The sequence below is a fragment of the Eleginops maclovinus genome, chromosome 5 (assembly GCF_036324505.1).
Source record: "Eleginops maclovinus isolate JMC-PN-2008 ecotype Puerto Natales chromosome 5, JC_Emac_rtc_rv5, whole genome shotgun sequence".
NCBI classification, from domain to species: Eukaryota; Metazoa; Chordata; class Actinopteri; order Perciformes; family Eleginopidae; genus Eleginops; species Eleginops maclovinus.
Genome location: NC_086353.1, coordinates 25,538,072 through 25,558,704, shown reverse-complemented (window position 1 = coordinate 25,558,704; position 20,633 = coordinate 25,538,072). Strand labels below are relative to the sequence as shown.

The 20,633-nt window shown below is 39.1% G+C and overlaps 2 protein-coding genes across 3 annotated transcripts in view; both read left to right on the top strand.

The window, feature by feature from the left end:
- Positions 1 to 3,275, top strand: part of LOC134864899 (ras and Rab interactor 2-like) — a 39,210-nt gene extending 35,935 nt beyond the window's left edge. The window contains exons 12-13 of one of the 2 annotated variants that reach the window (XM_063884227.1): positions 13 to 176; positions 1,744 to 3,275. In XM_063884227.1, the coding sequence (XP_063740297.1) occupies positions 13 to 176; positions 1,744 to 2,070 (491 nt within the window). In that variant the 3' untranslated portion in view covers positions 2,071 to 3,275. Of the gene's footprint in view, positions 1 to 12; positions 217 to 1,743 lie in introns of both variants that reach the window. The other variant, XM_063884228.1, reaches the window with a different exon arrangement.
- A 1,310-nt stretch (positions 3,276 to 4,585) lies between these two features.
- On the top strand, positions 4,586 to 18,273 carry LOC134865146 (NACHT, LRR and PYD domains-containing protein 14-like). Its single transcript, XM_063884589.1, has 9 exons — positions 4,586 to 5,057; positions 6,385 to 8,014; positions 8,491 to 8,835; positions 9,376 to 9,543; positions 9,633 to 9,803; positions 11,651 to 11,866; positions 13,529 to 13,702; positions 15,107 to 15,280; positions 16,468 to 18,273. The coding sequence occupies exons 2-9, from the start codon at positions 6,402 to 6,404 to the stop codon at positions 16,481 to 16,483; spliced, it is 2,877 nt and encodes a 958-aa protein (XP_063740659.1). The 5' UTR covers positions 4,586 to 5,057; positions 6,385 to 6,401; the 3' UTR covers positions 16,484 to 18,273.
- Positions 18,274 to 20,633: the final 2,360 nt, after the last annotated feature.

The window sequence follows — 20,633 nt, the reverse complement described above, 5'->3', positions numbered from 1 at the left end:
CTCTCCTTCCAGGGGGCTACTACCTGACCAGTGCGTACGGAGCCATGGCCCTCATCAAGAACTTCCAGGAGGAGCAGGCCGCCCGGGTACTGAGCTCCGAGGCCAGGAACACGCTGCACCAGTGGCACAGGCGGCGCACCACCCCCCGCTCAGCGCCCACTGTGGACGACTTTCAGGTATCACACCTGACCTGAACCCTCCATGAACATCCAGGCAGTGAGTCTAAGTAGAACCAACTCCAAATCAATCCATACCTCACTCTCGGCATTGGGAAGGTGCATGAAAGGAGCTGTGTTCCAGCCCTGGATAGTGGAAAGGATCATATCTACAGATTGTACTAACCTCACCGCATGTTGATCTTGATCCATTTCTTTAGTTTTGGTAGAAAGCACCCTCTAGTGGAACAATTAACAACTGCATCTGATTTCTGTCAGGCCATAGCTGCATGGTGTTTTTTTTGCCAGTGTGCTTGAATCATCATTAACACCTTACTGTAAATGTTTGTCTGTTAAAAGGAATACTTAACCCTCAAGTTGTAATTTCTATATGAAGTACTCACCCAATGTTTTCCTAAATTCTTGAAGAAAACTTAGTTTACCAACCAGGCATGCACCACGAAGAATCCAAAACTAGAAAAAGTTTTTTTTTATTTTTTTTTTTATAAATGTGCATGAGTATTTGAAATAGGAAAGTCCCAGTGAAATTGCATATTTTTGTGAAGCAATGAGCATATAACTGGATATATATATATAGACTAATATAAATAAAATTATAATGTAGGAGTGATGTGAGAAAAGATGCTGTGATATACAGCTCCGGAAAAAAATTAAGAGACCACTCAATACTTTCTTAAATCTTTATCTCTACGTGTATGGCAGCCATTCCAGTGTCTGTTGAATTCCCACACAGAGAATAATTGTCAGTAGTTTATAGAATACAATAAAAAAAACAAACCTATAAATAATAAAACCAGAGAAACTGTTAATGCTGAAGTGCTCTCTTCATTTTTTCTGCCGCTGTAGATTCTCTTTAAGTGACCCTAAGAGTGGTGCCGCGATGCCACATTTGTATTGGCCAACCCAGTTGTAGCATTGTGAAGGCTCCCACGACAAAAAAACAATGACATTTTTCCATTCGATTATAGAATATTATAGAAATAAAATCTTTGGCAAATACACTTTTATGATACCTACACGTTTTGTTCAACAGGATAATCTCCATATATTAACACCACTTTTAATTTTTTGCGCTTAAATGCAAAAAGCAGACGTAACAAAACCACGTCACAATCGCATGGCTACGCATCACCAACACTAAGCTAAAATCGGCTAATGTTTGGTCTCATGATGTTTAGTAGTGTCATTTAGCAACTTTTTAGCAACAGCCGATGTTATGACATAGACATGTTCAGACATTTACCAGTGAGGTATTCACTGGTAAAAATCTTGAAAATCTCTTAAGCTCGTGTAAACCACAGACCTTATTTTAGAAATCTCACCAAAAACACAGACAAAGGAATTGTCCAGGTTTTAAAAGTCCCGCACCGAAAAATCCACTTCCAGTGATCAGGACTTTTCTCAGTTTTCTTTTATTTCTTTATAATTCCATTGTTAGTACGTACATCCAAAATTGGACAGAATTTTTATAAGAATTCAAGTTCTCATAGGGTGAGTAATCGATACACAAACGATCATATTGTGCGTGAGTCTTCCTCTAACACATGCCTTCTGTTTCTCTCTGTAGAACTATCTCCGGGTAGCGCTGCAGGAAGTAGACACAGGCTGCACGGCCAAAACCCTGATCGTCCAGCCGTACACTACCACAGAGGAGGTCTGCTCGCTCTGCGCCTACAAGTTCAAGATTCCGGACCCTGAAGCCTACGCACTGTTCCTGGTCATTGAGGACACCAGCCAGCAGCTTGCCCCGGACACACACCCTCAGCGAATCAAAGCGGAGCTCCACAGCCGGCCCTGTGCACACACCTTCCACTTCGTCTACAGGAGGATACCAAACCTTAACCTCTTCCTCCCGGGCATCATGGACAATGCAAACTGTATACATGTTGAATAGAGCAGCGTAATGATCCTGAACTGGTGCTAGTAGAGGGTTGTTTTGTAGTTAGATTTTAGGACGTCTGAATGGAAACCAAGCTGTATATCGCAGTCAACAGGTCGAGGTGACCTTGGGCAAGATACTTAAAGGGGCCCTATTATGCTTATTTGGGTTTTTTATTTTGTGTTATACCTGTTTCAATGACATCACTACATTAAACTTGTGCTTCTATTCGCAAGCACTCCAACATATTGTACGTGATAGGCTAAGCGAAGGGACATCTATAAGCAGTTGACCAATCACAACAGAGCGAGCCAGCTGGTTTCAGACAGAGGGTGAAAAGAGGTGCTGCAGCACAGGCAGTATGAGAAAAATGCAGAGCTTTTTGAACATTAAAGCATGGAGACATGTCTTAGGAGAGACACTAAATACAAATATGAACCTGAACTTATCATAACAGGGCCCCTTTAACTGCACATTTTTCCCGATCGCATGGCTAAAGGTGTGTGAGTGTTTGTCTCTCTGAGCAGGGGGCACCTTGTATGCCTCTGTATGAATGTTTGTTAATGAGTGAGTGCTGACTTGCATATATTAATGCGCTTGGAGGGGTCAAAAAGTCTGGAAAGTGCATTTAAAGGCAGTCCATTTACCATTTACCTTATTGATGATTTTATATGAGGACTATTGTAAGTTGGGAAGGTGGTACGCTGAGCGGACATTATCACGTTGTGTATAGAAAATAGTTTGCAGGATTTTTCAGTACGTAAAGAATGACATGGAGCTTGAGAGTTCTTAAGATTGTTGGACATGTGTGCCATCGTTAAAGTAAAGGTCATGTAACTAACGTTTGCCTTAACTGCTGTTATGCCTTCAAAAGGAATACTGCGTGCTGCTGACAGCTGTCATCCAGTGATCAGTCAGAGATGAAAAATCATTCTAAAATAAAGTTGATTTAATCAAGTCAAATTAATTATTTTTAAAAGTTATGTTTATTTTCTACAATTGCTGGTCAATTGTAGCTTGTATTCTGTGTAGAAATATTTTTATATTCCAATGCGTCATCTTTAATCACTAAAGATTTGTATTCTGATTTCATATTACTGTACTGGATTCAATAGTGGACTAAGATCTATGCCAGTTATTTCTTAAGAGTCAATTTCCAACAACACTGTTTATATCACTCCAACTGTGGGAATATATAAAATTCTCTCTGAACGAAACTATGACTGACTCCAACATTGATTTTTTTTTTCTTTCTTGTTTATCAGGAGATTTTGCTACATTATTTTTGAAGTAAGATGTCATAATTTTTCCCTGACAGCACAGGAACAGCAGTGTTTCACTGGAAAATAACCCACACAGCTAGCCTCACACATTTCAATCTACACACACATTGAATAGAAATAATACAGGATTTAAAATGACATGTAGAACCTAATACAGGAGGAGCAGGGGAATATTTTGTGGAGTTTTTGTGGTTTGATGTATAAAATCAAATGAACACTTTGTCTTTGTGCTGTTTCTTCTTTCTGTTTGGCCTACTTTAACTTCAAACAGAGAGTGTTGGGCAACTTAAAATAAGCTGCTGTCTGGAGAAAATGAAGAAACACAATATTCATATAAAATCTTTTAAGATCTTTGTTTGATGCTTGCAAACATGATAACTTCTGAGTGTCCTGCTCTGTGTGACAGACTGTCTTATAGGAAGACATCAAAGATCATTTACGTGACAACACCATTTGGGGTCATTTGGTCACATCAACATTAAATTGAAAGAGCAAAGAAATTAAGGGATTGTGAAAGAACAAACTAACCTTAGAAAATAAGAAACAAAGATATATGGCCTATACACCAACACTAAAACACAGGAGCACATACTGCAGTTTAAAGAAGCAGAAATACAATCTGAGCTGACAGGAAATGCTCCGTTTTAGTTTAACACACACAGTTAAGCTCACACACACTATTTTATGAACATGTAGGTTCACCTGCTGAATTAAAAACAGAACAAATGAACCACAGAAAGTGAAACCATAAAGCAGATTCAGGCAGTAGGTGTATAGATTCACTCTTAAAGTATTAGCCTACAGAACAGAACAGCTGACAAAGAGAACATCTGATCCTTAACAACAAACACTGTATGCTCTTTCTAAATGTTGTATTAACATTGTAACCCTGCTAGTAATCCGTATTGTGAAATGTAAATGACCTGTTGCATTTAATTAATTGCTCCCCAAGCTTTGGTTGTCAGTCACTGTATAATTTTATAATCGATCCATATCATGGTATGATGGTTAGCTATGCACAACATTTGAACTCTATTTCCCTGACTGTTTCCTTCCTTTCTGAATCTTGATAAACAACAAGGGGTTTGGTCCAATAATACTCAGCTGTAGCAAGTCGTGGAGGTTGAACCTGCAGGAAGTTGAACTTCCAAACATGTTCAGAAGAGAGCGCGCCCAAAACGTGAAACGTTGACGCAGGGATATTTAAAGAGACACGGAAAGAGAACGCAGAAAAAGCCAGTATAGAGCACAAGAGTAGGCCTACAGGTAATTAACGTCTTGTAGATTTAGATATATTCACTATTTACGTTCTCGGAATGGGGGGTTCGGGTTAGGGGGTTACAAAAACATTTTCAAGTATGTACGGTATTATTGTGTTTCTCAGCCACCATATTGTCGCGTATACGTGGGCGTACTTAGCAGGGGGCGTGGTTTGTACCGCCTTGCTGTGGCGGCAGCTGGAAGCTTTCTCCGGGAAGATACCGAGTCGGAGTGTCTGCTAGTAGAAACTGGAGAGATGCTTTGAAGGGTGACGAGAGTCAAGCACCTGTGCCATTTTTAAGGAGGTAAGCGGAAAAGGCACCATTCAGCCGGTTTGCCAACCGACAATAAACGCCAAAGAAGAAGAATGTTTCCGGAGCTCTCCTGAAGATTTAACGATAGCGTGACTTTATACTCGCTCCAGCTGCTGATGTGGTTTTTGGCTGACTTTCAGGAAGTGTAAGTGTAACACTGACTTTTCTTTGTTTATTTTCTGTAAAGTTATGGTGACGTTCATGTTGACGCCACCGCCTCGTGTCTGTTTCTGATACGACGTAGTTTGTGCTATTAAAAAAGGAAAGAAAAGGTCAAACTTGGTCTCATTTAAACACAGTCTACAGGAACTATTTCCAACGCTACGGAGTGAGAAATACTTTTGAAAAGCTTACATATATATATAATTTAATTTAAAGTCAGTTTGTCTGAATATGTAGTTAAGCACTGTGAAACACAACATTTATTTCAGTGGCAGTACTTATATATCAGAGTTGGAAGAAGTAAACATATCTTCTCCTTAAAGTGAAAGTAGAAGTAGCAGAGTGTAGGAATACTCTGTCACAGTAAAAGTATTCTAAATGTTCCTCCAGTGAAAGTAGAAAGTATTCTCATCTAAATGTACTTAAAGTAGCGACAGTAAAAGTAGAAAGTACTCTCATCTAAATGTACTTAAAGTAGTGACAGTAAAAGTAGTCATTGTTTGATTGGTCCATTTCAGAATAATATCTCTGATATGTTTTATAATTATTGATCATTAAAGTGTTCTCAGAGCTGGTAAAGGTGCAGCTAGTTTGAATGGCTCTGTATACTGCAGGGTAGCTGCTGGATTTACTGCAGGTGAACTACAGTCTGATTTAAGGGCTGATTATATTTACCATCATTAATCCAGATCTGTAAAGTAACTACAGGGGTTAAATAAATGTAGTGGAGTAAAAGTACACCATTTACTTCTGAATTGTAGAGGAGTAAAGTACAAAGTAGCAACAAATAAAGATACAAACTACCTCAAAATTGTACTTAAGTACAGTACTTCAGCAAATGTGTTCGATAACTTTACACCACTGACTTTAAATCACTAGAATTCGGAAGCAAATTTACTTTTTACTCAACTAAATGTATGCAATAGTTTTGGTTACAAGTTATTTTGAAGGTTCATATTATAACTGATGACTAAGGTGTACTATTATGGATTGAGAAACCTGCTCGTATAAGAATTCATTCATGTTAGCTCCACCTTTTATTGCCTTTTAAAAAATTAAATGATATACACATCAATGGATCACCTGTTATAATTCAATAATATTAAATATATGATTCTGAAAATGACAATTTTCCGGTTATTTTATTTATGGTACTCCAAGTATATTTTGATTTGTACTTTCTCTTGAGTCATATTTGGAATGCCAGGCTTCTATTCTAACTGAGTATTTTAACACTGTTGTATTATTAGTGGAGTTATTCTTCCACATCTTAAAGGATTTTTTTTAACCTCCATTTTTCACCTTTTCAGAAACCACTGCCTCGGTGATGGATCTTGAAAACTGTCTGAGAAACATTCTGAAAAACAAATTTCAGAAACTGAAAGATGCTGAAAGCTCATTACTTGCTTCAAGAGTTTGCTCTCGGGACCTGAAGCTGGAACACAAAGAATTTCATACTAATTTGTACCAGAATGAGTTTAGATTTATTGACAAGTCTGACCTCCATACTTGGATTGTTTATCCAACCGTCCCGCTCTCTGAGATTTTATCGTGCGACTGCACACACAATAGCAGCCAAAGAACAGTCCTCACTGTAGGCGTGTGTGGAGTTGGAAAAACCACAACAGTGCAGAGATGTGCTCTCGAGTGGGCCGAGGGCATAGGGTGCCAGGACGTCCAGCTCCTGTTTCCTCTCACGTTCTGGGAGTTAAATTTGCTCGAACACGAACTGACCCTAATTGACCTTCTCCTGACGTTTTACCCTGAACTGAAGGAGCTGGACGTTTTCAGCCTTGAACAGAACAGCGTGTGCTTTGTCCTTGACGGGCTGGATGAGTATCATGGCACATTGGACTTTTCCTGTCCGACTGTGAGTGATGTTTCTGAGTTATCCACAGTAGAAAATCTTTTGACCAATCTCATCAGGGGGGATTTACTTCCAGGTGCTCATTTATGGATAACGACCAGATTTGCAGCAGCAACACAAATCCCTGATCGATTTTTGCTTAAAGAGACAGAGGTTCAAGGGTTCAGTGACGAACAGAAGGAGGAGCACATCAGGGCCCTCATCGGGGATGACAATCTGGCTGACAAAGTCATCAACCACGTGAAAATATCAAGGAGTCTGGACTTCCTTTGTCAGATACCCACAATCTGCACCCTCATGGCGAATGTGTTGAAGGATCATATAAAACCAGAGGATGGATTTAATATCAACCCCCTGAGTTTAACCCAGATGTACACAAATCTGGTCAAAGCATCCAAACCAGAAACAGTTGCCAAGCTGAAAATCCTGGCAAAGCTTTGGATGGGAGAATGTGAAGTATTCTATGATTATCATCTGTCAGAAATTGACCTGAGTGTTGTGGAAGCGTCAACCTTCTCCAAAGACTGTCCTCTGGTGCTAAAAGAAGAAAAGGGGCTTCATAACAGCACCGTGTTTCGCTTTGGTCACTCGAGCATCCAGGAGTACTTTGCAGCGTCTGCTGAATTGGACAATATTGAAGCAAAGTTTGACCCGTCAAGACTGTGTAAGACTCTGGTGGATGCGGCACTGCAGAGCTATATGGGAAAATTAGATGTCTTCCTTCGCTTCATCTTTGGTCTCATTAGGGAGCGCAGCACGTTGAAGCCGCACGATCAGCTGTTTGACTACACCAAGAAGCTGATCCTGGAATACATTTTGTCCTACAAGGCTGTGGGTCTGTTCCACTGTCTGAGGGAGTACGACAACCAGGCCTTACTGGATGAAGTGAAGTACTTTCTGAAGTATAACTTGTCCCCCATTTCTGATTTCTCACCGATGCATTGGAGCATCATGCTGCAGCGGACTAGCAATTTCGAAGGGATGAGAGAGAGCTTTGAGATGTCAGTGTCCACAAGATGTGATGAGAATCTCATCAGACAGCTTCCAGCTATTTATAAATCCAGGAAAGCCATGTAAGTCTATCATTTATGGTGGTCCTAACATCTTTTGGGGTTTCCCTTTCCTGTAGTGTGTTATATAGGTTTTTGTGCGTTTAAATGGCAAAGGCAAACATTTGAAAAAAAAGAAATAGAGGCACTAAGTACAAATATGAACCTGGAAAATGAGCTTTACATGTCCTCTTCAATTAATGAAAGGGCCACCCTAACCAAATAACAAAATGTCATTTTTTATCATTTCCATCGCATAATTTACCTCCTGCCCAATGAAACACTTGGGGACGTGGAATTATTCCCACACGTTCCACCTAAATCTACACATTAACTTTATAGCGTATGTTTCATTTTAGATGTGCCTAGATAAAAAATGTGTCCACATGTGTAATACTGTAAGTAAGGTGAAAATGCATTTCCTCTGATACAGTGCTGTATAATTAGTGTTGTAATAGTTTATTAAAAGCTGTCTCTTATCCTGTCCCACCTCATTGCAGGCTGCGATTCTCCAACCTGACAGACAAGTGCTGTCCGGCCTTAGCGTCAATCCTGAGCACAAGGGAGGCTTACCTGAGGGAGCTGGACCTGGGGTACAACAGCATCGGTGACACTGGAGTCAGGGAACTGGTTGAGGGGCTGCGCGATCAAAACTGCAAGCTGAAGACGATCAGGCTGCAGGGCTGCGGTTTGACCGGGCAAGCCTGCAAAGACCTGGCCCTGGCCCTGAGACAGTCCTGGAAACTGCGGGAGCTGGATCTCAGCATGAACGAGATCGGAGATGACGGAGTGAGATATCTTGCAGATGGTTTGAGATCTCCTGAATGCCAGTTGGAAACGCTCAGGTAAGGGTTTGGAAATAAACGTCCCTCTCCAGACCCTAAAAATGTACATTTAGTAGATCATCTCCTTTTTCTTATAATTTGACTAACATGTTTATTTGCTCACAAAATGACAAAGACAACCATTTCTTTTTAAATATGCGAATATTAGTTGATTTGTTTAAATTAAAGGTAAATAAACTTGAGTCGTTTTTATGCAAAAATGCTGCTCCCAGACTCAAATATAAAAATGTCCCGCTGTCTTTGTTTTATAACATGTTTAAATAACACATCTAATGACATCACCATTGCTTTCTAAAACTGGGATGGACATTTCTTGCTATTTTCTGATCAAACCATAAATCTAGAAAAAATAATAACAGCTCTATTTGTTACAGGTGACAAAAGAAATGATGTCAAAATAATATAAATTGTTTGTATCTATCAAAGTAACTTCAAAGCTTCACAATAGAACAGTCCAACTCAAAATTCATGTGTTCATTACAGACAGTTTTCTTTTTTCTGCACATTGATGTTGAATTTAATTTGTAATTGTTTCCATAGACTATCACAGTGCAACATTGAGGAGAAAGGCTGCTGCTGCCTGGCCTCGGCTCTGCAGCTGAACTCCGGCATCCTGAAAGTGCTGGACCTGAGCATCAATATGGTCAGAGACAAAGGGGCCAAGGAGCTCTACATCAAATGTGACGTATCACAGCTAACAAAGCTGGAGTGAGTAGAAACTCTTTGAAACTCGAATCTCTTTCTTTCTCAACATATATGCATCCATAATCCAGTAACACTTTGCTTCTCTCGGGCAGGATGTACCACTGTGGTCTCACTGCGTTGAGCTGCCATAACATCGGGGAGGCTCTGAAGCATGAAACCAGCAATCTGGTGGAACTCAACCTGAGCAACAACCAGTTGGAAGACTCTGGCTTTGCACTCATCTGCGAGGGCATGTACGCCTGGTGCAGACTGGAGAAACTCAAGTAAGTCGGACTTGGTCTTATATTTATCTATCGGTTAGTTCTCTTCTAGTTTTTTGCTCTGGCTTGTCTACAAGCATGCATGTCTTAGCACAGCTGTCATCTGATTGGTTGCACTGAAAGTTAAGCAGCAATCAAGGTCAAAGTTAAAATAATTTGAACCTCAAGCAAAGCCCTTGCCGACAATTTCTAGCTCTCCATAGCAACACAATGGCAGCGTAAGCACAGAGCTGTTTTACCGCTTCAGCTGGAAAATGGTCTTTTATTCCATTAAATATTTGGTTATTTTTATATTGGTTTATTTTTTGGGGGGGATTTATACATTTTGACTTGTATTATCCATTAGCAAAACTCCCTTTTTTAAGTTGGTGTTTAAATCATTTGACTTTCATTAATGTTATGAATTATTACATTTCTATTATTTATGTCTTATTTGGGTTTTTATTCATTTTAATCTTAATTGTTTTATACATTTATTTAACATTTATCCTTTTTATTGATCTTGTTTTCCTTTTGTTTTACCGAGAGGAATCACCATTTCATTGTGGTTTATTTTTTATTATCATACCTTTTACTGATGAGTCTCTTAAAGTGTTATATCAGTTTTGTTTTGTTTTTTGCTGTTTTAAATTGCGATGTGTGCCTTGTTAAAGCACTTTGAGCTACACTTTATGCATGAAAGTGCTATACAAATAAAGCTAATTATTATTATAATTATTATTATTATCATTATCATTATCATTATCATTATCATTATCATTATCATTATCATTATCATTATCATCCGGTCTAGGAGCAATTAATTAGTTGCTGTTCTTAAGACACATGTCTTAGGCCCAGGTACCAAACTGCCAGAGCTCACATTTGTTCTCCAACCATTTCTCAAGGTCTCTCCCCCAGTCCCAAGTATTTAACTAGTTCTAAGAGAATAATCAACATTCCCATGACAAGACATAACAAGCAAAGCACCACAGCACCTGAACCCCTTGCTAAGCGAATATGTGCCAGAAGGGAGACACTTACCCGATAAGTTTAGCCAGCTAAACATCCTGTGTCAACTGTAACTCTGCGTTATGTGTCAAGAACAGACACAACAACTTTCAAGGAGAGTAGCACCCCAAGGTCGCCTGCCTGTGCTCTGAGAGGGAGGTAGAGAGTGATACATTTGGTTAAAGGTCTGGGCCTGGGTAAATATTTCCCTAATGTGGTGGAAACTTCTGAAGCAATGGAGACAAAACAGAGAGATGCGGGAGAGCAGGAACTTGATGGCAAAACACTATTGGATTTATTCGGAGTTATGGCCGGAGAATTGACAAGACATTTACTGTAGACACGAGTTGACACAGCGGTTGCCAAACCAATTCTGAAGATTTCAGAGATAGAAAGAGGTTTTAACTAGTTCCAAATGGGTAATCAACATTCTTCAAACGCCAGACTAAACAAGCTCAGACAATACGTTTAACTTAAACTGTCATCTAGGTCACAAATAAGGTGTTTACCGGAGCATCTGGGGCCAGATAAACGGAGCAAGCTGTCCCTAAGTAATAAATCCAACCTTAACAACAAGGTTTCGAAAGCCCAGGTTGCCCCCCCATATTCCCTAACACTGAACAACAGTATAAGTTACATTACTCATTTTGGTGTGTTTAATGGAAGAATGCGTCACATATAAAACTCCACGCCACGGTACATTAACCATACATTCATCATAAATGGTTTGCCTGAGTAGGACCTGTTGCTACACCAGTACAGATATGAATTCAAAGTGTCAAGCGTATGTCTGGTTGATGATGCGTGACCTTTTTTTTGCAGTATAAACAATTGATTCAAATAGTTTTCTCTCCCCTCAGTGTTTCGAGGTGTGGAATAACTGGTAGGGCTTGCGTTTATCTTGCAACGGTCCTGTGCTCACTGTCACAGCTGTACAAGGGGCTGACGCAGAAGACAGACTGGCAGGCTGTGGAGCTTAGAGAGCTGGACCTCAGCATGAACTGCATCGGGGACCAGGGAGTCAGAGAGATAGCGGCTGGATTGAAGAACCCCTGCACCCACCTGAAAGCTCTCAAGTAAATCAAAGTGTAGTCCTCCATTACACAAATAACAGAGACACTTGTATTGTATACACTATTGCAAAGACGAGATTCTTAGCTTTCCAATAATATACAGCTTTGGAAAACATTAAGAGACCACTCCAAATTGTTCTTAAATCTTTATCTCTACTTGTACGGCAACCATTCCAGTGTCTGTTGAAGTCCAACACACAGAAATGTTGTCAGTAGTTTATAGAATAAGATGCCTATAACGATTAAAACCGGAGAAAATGTCTCAAGTTTTTCCAGAGCTGTATGTATCATTTATGATCTACAAAATGTACGCCCATCACATGATGATGTTACTAAGCTAGATTTCCATTTCATAAAAAAAATATATATATACAGCTGCGGAAAAAATGAAGACACCACTTCAGCATTATCAGTTTCTCTGGTTTCATTATTTCTAGGTTTGTCTTTGAGTTCAATGATTTATTAAATGTTTTATTGTATCATATAAACTACTGATAACATTTCTCTGTGTTGGAATTCAACAGACACTGGGCTGGCTGCCATACATGTAGAGATAAAGATTTAAGAAACATGTGGAGTGGGCTCTTAATTTTTTTGGAGCTGTATATTACCTAAATGTAGTGTTACAAAGGGCCTCAGGGTTCATATTAAAGAGCACTGCTGTACCCCCAGTACGTTGGACACCATTGGAGTACAGGTAGCTGGTATTTAGAAATCTTTGTAAGACTATAACAACAGCCTATTGTTCACTGAGATCCATCCATGGTGTTGATTATGCTGACTAATCTTTGAGCTGGTAGCATACGTAAAGCATGAGGAGGTTTTTTATATCAGGATGAGGAAAAATGTCACAGAAGACCGGATTTTTGTGTGTTATATCTGAATTAGGCTGTAATAGTTTAGTATTCTGAAAGCCAAGACTTAGTTTATATTTCAGATGAATCAGTATGTCAGGCGGACATGGGGAGGAGGGGAGAGGCAAGGAGTAGGAACAGAGTGAGAGCTGACATTTAATCGCAGATGTCACCCTGCCATTACAAGCTTAAAAATACATATATTTATGTGTATCTGAATGTGGTAATAACAGTTTCTTATTCTTGTTTGTTTAACCCTCCTGTGGTGTTCAGGCTCAAGCTGACCCGATTTACTACTTTCATCAATAACAAATCTCGTGTTTTACATGTGATTGCTTCAAGGCCTTTGTTTAATGCCGAAACATAGTGACATCACTGCGTAACACTCACATTACCATTGACTAGTGCTCAAACACATCCTTCATGATATGTTTAGGGGCTGCACATTTCCAACAATCTTTAAGCGGTTGACCAATCACAACAGAGCCGGCCAGCTAACCAATCAGAGCAGACTGGGCTCTGGTTTCAGACAGAGGGTGGAAAGAGGAGCTGCAGCACAGGCAGTATGAGAAAAATAAAGAGCTTTCTGAACATTAAAGCATGGAGACATGTCCCAGGAGAGACTCTACATACTGATATGAACTGAAAATGAGCAGAATATGTCCTCTTTAAATAAAAATGATCAAACATTAGTTTTTGGCATATATCCATGTTCCTCTCAAAATCACCTGCTGCGACATGCGACTGATTCTGGTTGGGCGACACAATACAGGAGCATTTGGCTGTAAACGTGACTTGTTTTGCCTTTCAGCCTGAGTCACTGCAGCCTGACGGATGACTGCTGTGCAGAGCTGGCCTCAGGCCTCGGCTCGAAGGAGAGCATCATCAGCGAGCTGGACCTGTCGGGCAACGACCTCCAAGATAAGGGAGTGAGGAAACTCTGCACGGGACTCAGAAGCCCTCACTGTAAACTCGAGAAGCTGTCGTAAGTTTTTATTTTATTGTATTACTTCCTAAAGATTCCCCACAGATAAAAAATAAGCTCATTAAAGTCATGTTATGAAGAAGGGCCCACAGTACAAAGAATTATGTTTCTATTCCTCTTCATCATGTTTTATAGGATGGCAACATTGTTTGGTGTTTTCTTTCTAAAATGATTGTTGCTTCTAGCTGAGACGGTTCTTTGGTACAATATTTACAATTCATAGACGGGGGTGAGATTGAAGTGACCTGTTTTTTAGGGATTCTTACATAATATATAATATTATATTCGAAAGTTGACCTTTTTCCAGGTTTCACACAGCCCTAATGCACTGTACGCTACAGGAAGTCAGCATGCGTCATTAGGAACCTTTAAGATAACATGCTAAGTTATTCAATTTGATCCAATTCCATTTTGATTAAACTTCCTTGATCCCAATTTGGTACATTTTAATTTGTGACAGCAGCATGTAGACAAGGCATTGCACATGAACTAAAATAGGAAATAATCATAAACCGTTAACATGTACGTATAAGGTAAGTATAAGTATAAAGCAACGTTCAATATGCATTCATATCAACAGCGGAACTGGTAGGTTGAATTCATTTGAAATGCAAAGGTATAGCTTGAAAAGTATGAACGTGTATTTTATACTTAAAAAGCACATGTAGTTGTACATTTGAGTAATGTTGTTTTGCTCCATTAAAACGTTCAGCATAGTCAATAACACCGTATAGCATTGCAATTAAAATAGGATCTTTATGCACTCATTTATTTGCATTCTTGTTTTTTTTCTCAGTAATGGGGGAATATTCCATAACACTTAATGGCAAAAATAACAAAACTGTTGAGACCAGGCTGTACACGTCTGTATGGTAACATGGCACTGCATGTTGTGCAGTTGTTAGCACTGAGGTTAATCACCAGGCTCTATCCAAATCTCCATTTGAAAAGCTCTGACATTTAAATCAAGGTTCTCGTCCTCATCTTGTCCTTAATGAAACACCGGGCTGTAATCCCCTCAAGCTCACGCTTCACAACAGTCTGTCTGTGCCTGTTAGCTTTTAGCTGTTGTTGCTTGTTAGGGGATTGTATTAAGGTTCTCTTAAATGTGGTTATGTGTTTTTGTCTTGCTCTATGTGTTCTTTTAATGCCATCCACCTGCCATGGACTGCAGATTAAACATGTGGCTACATCTGGCTCATTTTACGTGATGGACTAAAGTCCTCATGTTAAATAATGTGCATTGTCCCTTGATAAATAAATATAAATACACAAATATGTCTTCAGACAGCCTGTGTATAGGTCCTTTGCATGTGTGTATTTGTAACGTGTGTTTACAATAACAATATGGAAATCTGAATTTCCACTTGGGGATTAATAAATTCTTCTCCTGTTTCTCTGCAGACTGAGGACCTGTGGCCTGACCTCCAGGAGCATCCAGTTCCTGTCTGCCGCCCTGAAGTCAAACCCACAACATCTGGCAGAGCTGCATCTGATGGGCAACAATCTGGAAAGCTCCGGAATCAAAGTGTTGGTGGAGCTGACGAAGAACGAGAAATACTGCTTACAGACGATAGAGTGAGTACTGATAATGATGAGTTGATCAATAATTCTTTCTCAGTCCTGTGTCCATAATCTTACTTCAGTAAAAGTACAAAAGAATTGGCATCAAAATATACAGTGCCAAAAGTAAAAGTACTTGTTATGCCTAATAGCTCGTTTAAGAATCATACATCACATGACTGGATTCAGATTATTGATGCAATGATGTGTTCACAGCTGGTCAAAGTAGAGCTAATACAGTGTTAGCTAATAATCTAAATCTGTAAAGTAAATAAATCTGTCGGATAAATGTAATGGAGTGAAAAAGTACGACTGGATTTCCAAAATATGTATATAATATATGTATAATGGTGGATAGAAGAATAGAATAGAGGTAGAATCGGAGGATGAAACCCTCTTTATTAGTCACATACATGCACACAGCAGAGCACACACAGGGAAATTGGTCCTCTGCATTTAACCCATCCTAGTACTAGGAGCAGTGGGCAGCTTTTGTGCAGCGCCCGGGGAGCAATGGGGAGGGGAGATTGGAGGTGTCCGGTGCCTTGCTCAAGGGCACCACAGCAGGGCTTAGGAGGTGAACTGGGACTGGGAGTAGAAGTTGCATGAAATGATTACCTGAAAATTGTACTTAAAGGATAAATAAAAGGTCTCAGATTTATAAAAAACATGTAGCATGCCATACAGCCCCCCTGTTTCAGCCCTGTTCCAAAAGTGCTGACTCTGTGGCTTTGAATGCTACTGAGCTGCCACTCCCGGGAGTGTTAGGGTAAAATCACAATGGTGCTCTGGGAGGAGCTTCAGGTGATAAGGTGTGGGGGGGTGTTACCTTGGTTGGTGGCTGATTGCAGGCTGAGTAACTTAATTTAAATTCAATTAAATGTCTCTTTGAATGGTTTCATAATGATTAACAAACAATTTGTATAAAGTAATCATATTCGTCCCCTCCCATGTTGATGAATATAATAGAAACTTGAATAATATCCCTTTTCTGTACGATAGGAAATTAGCAGTTCATTTATGATTAATCGTGATGGGCATCATGCGACTATCTGGGAATACATATTTAATCAATTTACAGCCCTGTTTTGTGTATTTATATATTTCCTTTTATACCAGAACAGTTCAGAATGCAAAGCAGTTGTTACTCACTATCAGGCTTCATTTCCGAATAATTAAAATGTTCAGTTTTCTACTTTCAGTGTGTCGGCAGACTGAGGAGACGGGAACCGACGCCAGCTGCTCAAACGTCCTCCTAACATACACCCCCCCTGGGTGGTGGGAACGACCTTGCCAGTCATATTGTGGCTACTCTATCAAAAGATGTATCTTTTCTGTTTGAGGCTAAATATATCTGAAGCAAAAGGAATTTATTTTTTACACTTTTACTATTTTGTGTCAAGGTTGTATGTTTTTGTATGCCTTTTTCTGAGCCGCAATTGTTTCTAGCAAGTTCTCACTCAATCAGTGCCTACAGTATTATTGATATGTTGCTTTTAAAGAATGTTTTCACAAAATATGATTTACCAAAAATGAAGGACATGTTTAAAAAAAAGTTTGTAATGTTTTTTTAGAGTTAAAGAATATTGACTTCAGCTTTTTGATATATTTCAGGGACTTCCTTTTGTATTACTCTTTTGTTTGATGAACTTCAGTGTTTTTTAAGCTGCCCTTCACATTCCAAACTATATTTGTTTTCTTAGGTTGCGATGCACAGCAATAAAAGTAAGCTGACAGAAAAAAGGAAATAATATATATGTGATGCAACCCATACAATATGTGCCTACAGTATTATTGTTTTGGACTATACATTTAAATCTTGTGCACGGATGAAAATAAAATGTCATCTCTGACAGAACAGAGTAAATGTAGTTTTGTCCAATGCTGGATATTTCTGTTGAAGCAGCTTCATCTAGTGGCCGCATGGTGTCATGTCAGTAGAAGACACCAGTTCCTCGGTAAGTACAGCAGGCTGCATCTCCTGTGGAAGCACTATGAACGGTAGGCTATGGGTAACAGTGCCGGTTCTAGAAGAGTCACGTAAATGGACCAACAGATGGATGGAGTCAGAGAACAATGAATGCGGGGGAAGATGAATAAATAAAACCAGAAGAGATGGGGAAAACAATGGTTGTGTTTTTAAACAAAGTGTGTAATCTGATGACAACAGATTTAAGGGCACAAGCAGCAATTCCAGCTGTGCTCCCTGGCTAGTTCCAGGTCATCTGTGTCCATGTTCAGGCTCTGCTCATGGACACAGATTTTGGATGTGTCACAATGGATCTATACAATGACAAGGGGGAACTGTCATAGACGGTTCTTAGGGTATTGTCACACATTTTGACCTGTCAGATTATTTTATGTAACTGCAGTATTTGTTTTCATGTATTTCTCATGAATATTAACAATGAAGAGATTTACTTTACTGTCAAAATGTCTGTGTATCTAAATACTCTGCTTCACAGTTTCCAATTTATAATGCTATTCATAAAAAAATTAATCTGCTTTCAAACCCCTGCAAAAGCCATACCAAATGTGACTATCGCAGAGTTTAAAGTCAATGGAAGTAATATGATATGCAGCTATCATCATATTTGAACTCAAGTCTGGTTGTCCACCTCTAAACTCATCAAGGTAACGGTTTCTTGTGACGCTGTGCTTTAATAAGACATTTTGAAGGGCTTTTATTTTTGAAATCCCAAATCAGAATGTCCTGATACTTTCTGAGTGACACTCTGAGGTGGTCTGCTGTCAATCTGAAGTGAAATTAGTTTCTGGCAACACACCGTTTACTCTTAATCCTAATCTGAAAATGAGTTTTCAGATTAGGATTAACAAGACATTTTGAAGGGCTTTTATTTTTGAAATTCCACATCAGAATGTCCTGAATGAACTGTGACACTTGGTCTGTCCTTTTGATGTCAGATTGGACTTTGAAAATGTATTCCTCATTGTTAAATTTGACTTATTATACACACAATTAGAATTAAAATGTTCTCTGAAATACAGTTTGCATGTGGTAGCTATTTGCTATAATTACATTTATTATTTTATATTTATTCATTTAGTTTGATTTATTATTATTATTATTATATTTGCATTTTTGTTTACATTCACCAGCTTTATTTTGAAATCTGTTCCTCCACGCTGTTACCGTAATGTATAGGATATACGCGCAACGCAAAACACAGAGGGGACTGGCTTGACTATGTTTTCCTAAAACGGGGCTGGCTTGACCGCAGTCATTTTTCTGGGGGGGCGGTAATTTTATGAGAGGGGTACAATAAACGCGGGGATAAAAGACAAAGACTGTATAAAGTAATTGCATACCAATAACTTTAAGTGTCAGTTCTTTGTTCCAGTAACAACATTGTTTCAGTAGCTTTTTAGTTTTAGTAAATAAGTTACAATTGTATTAAATCACAGAAGCAGTGTTTGCTGCAACACTGAATACAAGGCAATGAACAGTCTCTGCTGTCCATCAGGTCCTCTGAAGTTTTCTCTTCTAGAAACTCACATTACAGCAACAATATCCTGCGATTTTTGGTGATTTTTAATCTATCAACGTCTAGGTTTGAATGTTACTTGAAGTAAAAAGGAAACAGACTCTGGTCGGAGAGAACAAGTGTTGTTGTGTAGCCTATCCTGCGCGTTTCAGCCGTCCGGTGGCGGTGTATGGCTCTGGGGTCCGACTACAAGGCGGAGATAGTTTCACCTGTCACGCCAGCTACCCAATACATCGTAATATTATAAACTTTTCTTTTGGAGGGGGGGCCACAGGGGGGTCCCAGGTCATCGTTACGGGGGCATAGATGTAAAATTGAGAGCTGCACTCTGAGCGGCCATCCTGATAAGATTAGCAGGTGTAAGGGCTGTTCTCGTGTCGTGCTTCTGAGTCTGGTTATCAATGAAAATGTAAACAAATGTTGTCGAGTTTAGCTGTTTTTCTTTTTGTACGTCATGATGTATGGTCCAATATAACAGTTTTTTGTTTTTTTTCCTTAGGTCAACTATTTTGTTTTCTGTACCTCATCTAACATCAAAGATAGGAAATTGATTTCTAAATCTCATGGTTATTTTTCCATTACAATAACAAGATCCTTTTCAGGTTTATTAACTTATATTTTAACCAATTCCTTGTTTTTTTTTTTATTATTGCAACCCATTATATTTCCTTTTGATTTCTACTAGGGTTTTCCCAAGCAGACGGATAAGTTTCATTTAGTGAAATACCAAAAATAGTTCCCATTTCTCTTACAGGAATTTCCCACAAGACATTTAAAGTGATTTTTTGTTGAGAATGAACAAATGTGTTTTCCATGATCCTTATTAGGGAGGTTTGGCGGGGGGATGAAGGCCGTGTCAAACTAAATCCACCAGCAGCGGTAAGGTCACAGGGTAATAAGCACAGGAGGTCAAATAAATGTTGTTCAGAGCCAAAACGCTGTAGCAAAGAATACACAATGTTAATAAAGAACGCAGGAGCCTAGACACAGTTTTTTTGTGTCTTTCAGTGTAACTTTGTGGCAGAACCACACAGTGCATTTGAAAAACAGCTCTCTTGTCTGCTGATTAGGATGTGAGTATGTTTTTGTAGGCTGAAAAGGAAGTTAGCATCACACAGGCTCCCTCGACTAAAAGCAATAGTATTTCTTTGGTAATACTGCAGAAAATAGGATCTGTGGCAAACACACATTTATGATACTAACACGTATCGTTCGGCAGGGTAATCTCCACATTTTAATGACACCTTCATGATTTTTGAAGCGTAAATGCAATTACAAAAATGCCAGAATTACAAAAATAAACATTAGGCTATAAATAAAATGGCATCAGGGTCGCATAGCTGTGCATCACAACCGCTAAACTGAAGAAGGCTATTGCTCGGCTTGATGGTGTTTCATTTAGCCACCGTGGTTTTTAAGAAACATCAAAGCTTTGCATGTATTTACTGAGATATATTTTGACGGTAAACTGAATGTGACAATCTCGTAAGCTTTTGTTCAAAAAAAGTCTTAAAGCTGAGGGAAGGTAACTGATAAAATGCTAACTCATTTAAGTATTTTAGGACTCATTCCTGCACCACATTACTGAGCTGCTTGATCATTTTTGCTGTTTAGCTCCAGTCTTTGTTGACAAAGCGCTATAGCTTTAAAAGAAATACGCTAACTACTTTGAGATGCTTACATGTTTCTTTCTTTGTTGGCCTCAGCTCTCTGGCATTAGTCTGTGTTACATTTAACGTTTAGTTCACTGCTATTTGTGAGCACATGTTCATAAAAGTAAAGAAGTTTAAACATAATGTCTTTCAGAATCCGAGTTACTGAAGAACCTCCCTGTTTCAGACAAGAAAGCAAAAAACAACCGC